The 10065-nt window shown below is 40.5% G+C and overlaps 1 protein-coding gene across 1 annotated transcript in view; it reads left to right on the forward strand.

Moving 5' to 3' along the window:
* The first annotated feature begins 2539 nt into the window (after nt 1-2539).
* The window catches only part of LOC149098525 (solute carrier family 15 member 4-like), a 7855-nt gene continuing 329 nt past the window's right edge, over nt 2540-10065 (forward strand). Inside the window, exons 1-5 of the mRNA XM_089278233.1 lie at nt 2540-2622; nt 6094-6391; nt 6897-7582; nt 8075-8462; nt 9301-10065. The exon at nt 9301-10065 is cut by the window's right edge and continues 329 nt beyond it. Coding sequence (XP_089134359.1) covers nt 2578-2622; nt 6094-6391; nt 6897-7582; nt 8075-8462; nt 9301-9635 — 1752 coding nt within the window. The 5' untranslated portion in view covers nt 2540-2577 and the 3' untranslated portion in view covers nt 9636-10065. The remainder of the gene's footprint in view (nt 2623-6093; nt 6392-6896; nt 7583-8074; nt 8463-9300) is intronic.

Raw genomic sequence — 10065 nt, forward strand, 5'->3', positions numbered from 1 at the left:
CCATATAATAAGGACCGGGGTTCTCGTCGTACTTTTAGGGGTAAAAAAGCGGTGCTAGTACCTCTTAGGGTGTTCAGCCCCTGGTTCAGCCTCAAAAGGTCCTCAGCGAGAGCTTTTTTGTAACATTTTAGGGCATTGAGCTGAAACAAATATGTATTATGAGGTAATGTGTTGTTTTGGAATTGGTACCTCTCGGAAGAAACAAAGTTCAAGCCACGCCCACAAAACAGGATAACAGGATACCTCTGAGGGTTGCTTTTCAAAATTTCCAACGAACACTCCACTCCTTTTATATGGAGTTCCCCCCCCGCCCGGATTCGAACCCGGACCGCTCGATCAGTAGAGTACATTTAACAAGAACGCCACCGCGCCTCCACAAGCTAACTTACCTTAAGGTGAAAAGAAATGCCAACACTTCCGCAGGCTTTGAGGATTTTTAAGAAACTTAAAAACTCGTATTGGATTGTCAGACAAACGGGAGACTCGCGCTGACAATGCTAGACTATTCATCGCCCCCTAGTTTCTCGAATTTTTATTTTATCGTTAACGGGGGTAGAATAGCGAGAGAACTGAACGGCAGTGCAAAACGGGAGACGTGATAGGGTAGGGGGGTGCTTTGTCACGACATCGCAACAAGGCCAGTTATGGAAATAAACGCTCACTATTAAACGCGTTGTGAGGCAGTTTTACAGACTTTCCCGTAAAACTGTGAACACCAGAGAAAATTTCCAACCGCCAAAGCGCAACATGGATTAGTCACGACTTGACACGAAACAACGAGTGGCTTTTTCTTCCACGACTAATCTTCAATTTTACCGTTTTCAAATACTCCGCAGTCCGCACGGATGTGATATACGCGTTTGTTTTCCCTTCACAAAGGAAACACATCATGTCTTCAAAGATATTAGGTATATTAGTCAGAGTAAGGCGTTATATATCATTAAATACATTAAAAACCGTTTGTAACGCTCTGATCTATCCACATACGACATACTGTAATATTCTTTGGGCAAGTACATATGAAACAAAGCTCACAGGGTATTTACAAAATTCAAAAGAAAATTATTAGAATTATGACATTCTCAAACTGTAGACAAGAATCGAGACCACTATTTCAATCATTGGGACATCTGAACAAACACGAGTTAAATTTTTACCTCATAGCGATATTTATGCATTCCTGTCTATGGAAATTTACCCTCAGTCTTCAAAGACTATTTTTCAACAAATGACACAATGTATAATACCAGATCTTCAAGGAAATTACATATAAACTATCAAAGAACGAATTATGGAAAATTCTCAATTAAATATAAAGGAGCAGAAATATGGAATAGTTTACCAACCAAATTAAACGATATTAAGTCAAAATATATTTTTAGGAAAAAAATCAAGCAATTTATTTAACAAGAGCATGATTTTTATCTAGAAGAAGCGTAAGGTCAAATACGAGCCGTTTAATTTTCTTTAAATTATTGAACAATGTCGCTACACCTCTGTGTAATCAAGCCACCATTACTAGTTTATCATTAAAAACTTTGTAGTATTGAAAGGGAGATCTCCTCGTAGAAAAGCGATAACAAGCTAGAGATCTTCCTGCTACTTAATATCTGCTATATTCTTCTTAAGTGATGTAAATAAGATTTGAGTGGCAAATAATGTAATTGTCGAAAACAGTTTTAATAACGTTCTAACGTTCCAAGTCGTGAGGAAAACACGGAAAGGTGTTAGGTTAAATCACAGGTGGCAAGATTTAAATTTGTCTATTGTCATGTGCTTGTCAGGTGGAAAATCACTTCTTCGGCTCTGTCTTCGGTGTAATGTTTACGGAAACGTCTGTTGAGCCGAAGACATTTGGAGTGGCTTAGGCATTTACTGGTCGGCTAAATGTCAAAATTCTACAACATTAATTTTGAAGAAAGTAAAAAAACTTACCTGGAATCGGTCGACGCCATAATTCAACACGAAGCTCAAGGCGATGTCAGCTGAGCGCGGGAAAGTAGCCGATGACGTCAGTGTCAGTGGCCAGCAATCGGTTAGAAGAGTTTCACAGCAGGCAAACGTAAAAATCCAACGCCTCTTCCGGTTTTCGCCGCCTCGAACTTCCTATTCTTTTTTTACACGAAAATGTACAAGGCTTTCCCAGGAAAACTAATTAAAAATCACTGGGAAACAAAACGATAGTATGAAGTCTGCAGTCTGCAAATGTCAGACAACGCCAAAAAATCACGCGTACGCTTGCCTTATTTTTAGAACATGGTATAATGGTTCATAAGCCACCATGGCTAAGCCAGTGAAAACTCTTGAATTGCATTATCGAATGATCTAGTTTTTAATAAAAGGGAATACCCCCGGGCGTTCTTTTCTCTGTTGCAAAGTTTGTGAAGAATAAAAACGCCACATGTCATTTTCCTATCATTTTAACCGGCTAAGTTAGTGTTTATTTTTCGTCTCAAGCCTTGTGAGAATGTCGTGACAAAGTTCACACCGAGCTTCATTACCAGTATGAGTCTCACATGATCGTTCGTACATTCGTATCGGCTGTTTCACACGAGGTATATATCTATTTTCTTGCAAATGTTCAACGTGTGTTGTAGTGTTGACAGTTCTATAAACCTAAAGGTAAGTAGTATTTGACGGACGTTTTAAAATGAACTAGTAGTTAGTGAAAAACTGCATTTACGGGGAAACAGCGGAGCGTTTTTAAAATGTTTTCGGTCCACACTAAAACGCAAAGCCGGTGTTTTCAAATTCCTCCGATTTGAAGAGCGTTCTTAAAAAGCTCCGCGTTGGTGATGGGTTAATGTGGACGGAAAGCCTAACCGTAGAAATAAAGCTGCGTTTTCAAATTCCTCCGACCTAATGTGGAAGGGGCCTGAAACTCTGGCACTTCCTACTCCAAGAGCGCTTGCTCGCACGCTAACAATGCTTCGATTCCATGTAAACGCTGGTCTTGTTACTTCGTCACGACATCGCACTGGCTGTCACGGAAAATTAACACTCAAATAGTCTCCAAATTTAAAATGGAAGGAAAATGATATATGACGTGTTTCGTCTTTTCTTCCTTCTCTCCTTCCATCCCCTTGCTCCTTTTGACCTTGAATCGTTTATTAAAAAATACACACCTCGTAGTCATGCGAACGAATTGTGTTTGGAAGTTACATGCCACTAATTTAAATAGTTTAGATAGAGAGCCTCAGCAACGAGGACGGTGACGCGAAGGACGACGCCCATTAAGACACGAAATTTATCTTTTAACCTGAAATTTTGCAGTATCTGTTCCGTGTCTGTCTTCTAAAACCTTGCTCAAGCTAAATATATTATGGCACCGTTCAATTTCACAACAAAATACGAAAAATTAGTGGTCGCAGTTCACGTTCTCAAAAATACAGCGAACTTGGTCATTTGATGCTGTTGTTTGCAGACGACGGATAAGAAACATACAAAGATTTATAAGGCACGTGCGCAGCCGTTTTTGCCAGGCCAGGTATGTGGTCACACAATTTAGTATGCAGTTGGATTCCGCCTGTAAGCTTAAACAATGGCAAACACTAATTGTGCTTTAGGTGCAGTCGACAAAAGAATTAATTAAACATTCATTTCTACCATGGATGGATGCTTTAGTATATTGCCAACGAGGTAAAGAAATACTGCTCCTGATCGCTCCGCGTGACAAATTCGAGAATCCCAAAAAATAACACTCATGTTCGATTTGGGATTAGAGGATTGCGATTCTCACAAGGTATTATAATGGCAAAAGTTTTTTGAGCGCAGCAAAAACAGGTAAAAAGTAAAACGCTTAAATGTTTCTACAGTAAAGACCAGTATACAGCGTTTTTTCACGGTGGTCATATTGTTCTTCGGGGACAATAGGAATTCTGTAAGAAAAGAGGCCATTGCTTAAAGAAGAGCAATTTCATTGTTGGGGAACGTCACCCTGGCTTCATGTAAAAACCCCAAAAAATAAGTTTATTAAGAGAAATTGCCATTTGCATTTGGTATTGTGCTACTAAGGCACCGTCCACCGTCCACGCCGGAGGATTATGGAAAATATGAGAAATTTGAAAGCGGAGCTTTACTTCTTCGGTTAAGTTTACCGGAAGAATTTGGCTAGGTGGACATTGCGTTTTAGTGTGGACGGAAAACATTTTGAAGGCTTTTCGAAAACAATACACTACTATAATCACGATACTCCCCTAGCCGAGTTTTACTCAAACAAGAATATAAAATGACTGGTGATTGTCGCGTTTTCATATTTCTTCTACAATAGATAGTGCGGATGATTGGAAATAATTGATCTGTTCTCTCCGTTTTCAAATTCTTCCGGCGTAGTGCTGTTGAGGATTTTAAGGTAAAATTTACTCGATAACACGTGTAAAACGTTATGCATATGATAAAAATGTCACAACCATTATCAGGTTTTACGCTGCATTTTCAAAGTATTACAAGAGTATACAAGGTGTCACAAGATACTACTCAGTGTCACAAGGTACTCACAAGGGCTCGCATAGTTTCACAAGTTATCATAAAGTGTCATTGTTTTAAGTCTGTGATTTGCGCACGTGCGACAAGATTGAGTTTGCAAGTGCTAATTGCCGGTCCTCATCAAAAAAGAGGTATATACATTTTTTTATATAAAATTAGAGCAATATCTTCCTCAAAGCGATCTACCAAGTAATCTAATGAATCGAGTCGTGACTGGTAACTTATTAACCCAAGATTTGCTAGAAGTGTGCGCACTTTTAAATGGGGGTCAGGAGTGCAAAGCATCCATAGCCATGTCACACACACCCCTCTTGTCACTTGATTTGAGGTAAAGTGCTTCACGCAGTTCACCGATTGGAGGGATTAAAAGATCGAAATTAGATATTCTTGAGAATGGCCTTGGCCTTTGCAGTGCACGTGGTGGACGACAGGAAGTTATAAGAAGGAGAGATCCCATCTTTTCCCTCTGCGGGATCCTGTATACATTTACATACAGACCTCACATGCATTGAGATATAAATACATCAACCGGTCTGTATCAGCGCAACAACTGGAATTCTATTTAAAAACACATTGCAGACAATTAGAAAGATTCCGGCTAATCGTTAGCTAGGGAGGCTTTCAAACGTTCTCATCTAAATGTTGATGAGGAATATGTGTTTTTGCTTTTCTGTATCAGTGACAAAGAAACGTGTTAGGTCTTAATCTCAAAATATGGAAGTTAATGGCAAGCGATTGCCTGGCGTCCCCTCTTTGTGACGATGGGCGTGTGATGATATGTGCTTGAAATGCACTTCCGGTGACGTAATCAGCATGTGAGCCATCATGCTTTGCGATCTTTTGTATGCAGTTCCTGCCGTGTTGTTTAGATATCAAAAGCAAATAAGAAGCGACATCGCCTCCTTTATAGCTCGCGGCTATTAGAGGGCGGTGGCAATAAAATCCTGGCCTTTTATTATACAGAAACCGAGGTAAGCTTGGTTTTAGAATTGACCAACACTGTGTTGTTGTTTATAATCTCGTTAAGTCTATCAGTCTCCTAAAATCAACACCACCAAGCATGAATGTCATCGTTGTCAACTGAAGCTGAAAATCGACATGGTCTCAGGAACGGAAATAAAGTCGTTGTACCACGTTTTTACACAGTTTTCATGAAGCATTCTACTGCACATAGGGGTTCGATCATTTGGAATGCCCTTTCACATAAAAACGTAAATATAAGCAATCTCAGGTCTTTTTGTCATACGGGGAGAAGCAAGAATATCTTAAAAATTAATATATATAGACATGTATCTCAGTCACTACGCGTGCTGTGGTTAGGACGGGTTGGATGTTTGGCACAGTTCGTTGTTGCGGCTGATGCAGTTTCAAAATCGACGAAATTGATGCACTGAGGCAGTCATACCAGTTACTCGGCTGTTATGTCCGCAGTGTAGCGATTTGGTCCACACAGGATACTTGCGGCAGTCAGCTTGCTGGTCTCCATGTCGAGTGTCGACATCACTTTACATCCTGTTCAGCATGATTGTGTAACTATAAATTGTGTAAATTGTGATTGAAAGAAACTGTACAAAGGTAATACAGGTTCTGTCTTTGTTTGATTTATAGACATCCAGTAAAATACCTATATGCAAGATGCCAAATGCGGACGAAAATTCTCCGCTGATCTCAGAGAACAATGATCTCCTTTCTACATTTCATGGGGCCTGCAGTAACTCTTCTGTTAACAATCGCAATCAGATTATGGGACGTGGCCGAAAGTCCCTCGTAGTTATCTGCATTCTTGTAACAGAGCTATGTGAGCGCCTAACCTACTATGGACTGAGACTAAATCTACTGTTATTCTCCAGTACTGAGTTGAATCTTGATCCTCCTTGGCCATCAACTATTTCTTATTTGCTTTCAGGTTGGTACATTGACTTTTCTTTTTCACATTTAACTAGGTATGTGTAGTAGCCAAATGGTTGGCGTTCTGGATTCCAGATTGTGCGATCCAGATTCAAATCATGGCCGGTGTCATACTGTTGTGTTCTTGAGAAAGACATTTTACTCTCCCACTGCCTCTTTACATTCAGCAGTATAAATGGGTACCGGCAAATTGTTGAGACAACCTGACAGAATACTAGACTGGCATTCGTGCAGGGGGTGTAGCAAACGTATTCGTAACCCCTTCTTGCCTCAAAAACAATGAAGAAGTAAAGGCCAAGATCTACGAGGCTTCACATCTTACGTTATTTAGAACACCAGCTGAAGCAAGATAACAGGAATCAAGTTGAAAAAAGTATTGATATTCAGGACACCACTTAGAAAGTCACTGAATAATCTGCAATTATGTTTCACCTGAAATCTTGCAAAATTTAGTCCATGTAGTGTTTTGACGATACATTGTTTTGTTGTTTCTTGTCCTTCAGGAACGTGCTATCTTGTTCCCCTTCTGGCAGGATGGCTGGCCGACACGTACACGGGCCGGTTCAACATGATTTATGGAAGCTCTTTGCTTTATCTTGTGGGAACTATTCTACTTGTCCCAGTTGCCATGGGAGATGATATGATTCAAACATTATTTCATACCAAAGCCACTCATAACGAAACAATGAGATTGATATACTTCGGACTGGCCCTGCTAATGATCGCATTCAGCACAGGAGGAATCAAGGCCAATGTCTCACTATTTGGAGCGGACCAAGTTAAACAGGATGGACAAAGGGCTGTTCAATCATTCTTTAAATGGTATTACTTTATCATCAATGTTGGATCTTTAATAGCCGCTACAGTGGTTGTAGGAGTTCAACAATCAAATGTGTTTTATGGCTATTGTATTCCAGCCTGTACAATGTTTATCGCTGTTATCGTGTTTCTTGCGGGTCGTAACCATTACGTAACTAAACCGCCAGGAGGCAGCCAACTCACTGACACTGCAAAAATAGTCTGTGAAGCAGTGCGAAATCGCAAGCAGAATGCAGGGACGTGGCTGGAGGGGGCAAAGAGGAGATACGGAGGGAAGTTCAGTGAGGTAGAAGTTGAAGATGTCAAGGCACTGTTGAGAGTTATCGCTATCTTTGGTCTGTTCGTTGTTTACTGGACAATTTTCTCACAGGTTGGATTTCAATTTAAGTTTTCATTTCATACATTTATCATCCAGTGTAGACTGCATTCACTAAGGGCGTAGTCAGTATCTTCTAATATGGGGTCTCAGGCCTCTCTCGCCCAGTGCCACAGGCGACTAGCTTTTGCCTTTGGGGGACTGGAAAAATTTATTAGTTTTTCGTATACGCTTATGGACTGAGCATCCACTAAGGATTTCATGGTTAGGAACTTTTAGGGTCTTTGTAATTTTTTTTAGACCACAGCCTTATGTCTTACCCTAGTATATGGTTGAAATTGATGGAATGTTCCTTCCTCTCCCTTATTTCATTATTATGTAAAATTTAAATTCTGGTTAAAATTAGTTTGTAAGGCTGTAAGCACTAATTAACCAACATGTACAGTAAGCTATTGTTTCTTTTGTGATTGCTGAGGTCGGTGTTTTATTGTTACGATTGCTATTGTTGTTGTAGTTGTTTATTTGCTATTGTTGTTCGTGTTGCAGATGCAGACAACGTTCCTCATTCAAGCAACCTTTATGAGACTAGAATTTGACAAATTTACAATTCCAGCGGCATCCTTGTCAGTTTCCGCTATCGTTGCTGTGCTTGTGTTGATTCCCATTTTTGATCAGGTTGTTTATCCTCTTGTCAGTTACTGCGGCATTAATTTTACTCCTCTGCGGCGTATTGGTGTCGGAATGCCGTTAGCATCTGCGTGTGTCATTGTGGCTGGAGTGGTTGAGATACAACGAAGGAATGCATGGATAGATGGCGGGTTTTGTATACAAACAGTGTTTGACGAAAGCCGCAATGCTTCAAGTGTAAATGTTTTTTGGCAAATCCCACAATTTGTATTAATTGGATCCAGTGAGGTGCTTATGGTTGTCACAGGTAGGCAAATCCTATACTTCACAACATTAATGACAAATTGAAATGTTTTATTTTCATGTTTTCTCTTGGCATCGTGTAACTACAGTACTGTAATTAATTTCACAAAGTAAATCTATGCTACAATCACAGGATTCAAACCCGCGACCGCCACCTTCAGATCAGTTCACTTTGCCAGCTTACAACTGATATATTACTCATATTCTGACTTATTATTGAAAATAATAAGTCAGAATAATATTGAAAGTAAAATCGTATGGTGGAGTCTTGTGGAGGTGTTACACTTCCGGCTAAGCCGCAAAGATAACTGATTGCGGAGGACAGAAACTATACTGAATTGAAATTTAGAGTGTGTTAGTTTGTGGAGTTGGGAGGCGCGGACGTCTCTGGATCGAACGGTCCGGCTTCGAGCCCTGGCCGGGCACATTGCGCTGTGTTCTTAGGCAAGACACTTTACTCTCACAGTGCCTCTCTCCAACTAGGTTTATAAATGGGTATCGGTGAACGTAATGCTTGGGGTAGCCCTACAATGGACTAGCATCCCATCCAAGGGAGGGGTGATAGAAATACTCCTAGTATCAGGATAAGCTCCGGCCTGATGGGCAACTTGGCTCGTATGCAGACTTTACCTTTACCATTACCTAGTTTGTCGCGTGAAGAAAGCCAGAGAATCCAGAGAAAAATCGAAGGACAAACAACAACAACAAAGCTAACCCACATAATTATGACTTATAGCTCAGGAATCCAACCTGGGCCACATTGGTAGGAAGCGACTTTGAACACTTTCATGACTGCACCACTCCTCCCCTGTGTAATTAACTTTGTTCACTCTCCTCCACAGGACTTGAGTTTGCCTATTCTCAAGCCCCCCAGAGTCTTCAAGGACTGGTGATGGGTGCTTTTCTTTTCACAAGTGCACTTGGAAACTATGTGGCAAACGTTCTTGTTATCATAGTGAGAGCTGCTAGCAAGAGTGATTGGTATCCAAGTGAAGATCCCAATCAAGGACATATGGAATATTTCTACTTCCTGTTGTCTGGATTGATGCTGATCAATTTTGTTGTTTTCCTGTACATTGCTTCCTCATACAAGTACAAGACTGTGCCCAAGAAAACAAAGGAGATTGCAGAAGACTTGGACACAGGCCAACCGGCTGATGGGGATCCATCTGTATGATGGGGACAAGACATGGCCGCGAAGAGGTGTCTCAACTGGAATATGCAGTATGTTGTACTGTGGAGAGAGATTTAACAATAATTATAACTGACATGTATTAACGATTAAGTGTTTTCATTTTATTTTTAGGTATCCTTGGAAGGCTGCCCTTTAATTGCAAACGCTGGGCGTCAGCTTTTTCTATATCCGTATATACAAAAAGTGTCAAATCCTTAGGTGTGTGTGGGGGGGGGGGGGAGGGGGGAGGGGAAGGCGTCCCATAGTAAGAGCAAACAAGAAGGACAAAAAAAAGATTTGCTAAGATGCTGCAGTCCCTGTTTGAAAATCTGAAAAAGACTAGAAAATTTTGGACCCAGAGACCGAGAGAAACACACACAAACGAGACAATGTGACTCATCTTTAATAAAACTAGGACTCTGCGATTTTGAAA

The sequence above is a fragment of the Orbicella faveolata genome, unplaced genomic scaffold, assembly GCF_042242905.1.
Source record: "Orbicella faveolata isolate gen_17 unplaced genomic scaffold, um_ofav_v1 contig_46, whole genome shotgun sequence".
NCBI classification, from domain to species: domain Eukaryota; kingdom Metazoa; phylum Cnidaria; class Anthozoa; order Scleractinia; family Merulinidae; genus Orbicella; species Orbicella faveolata.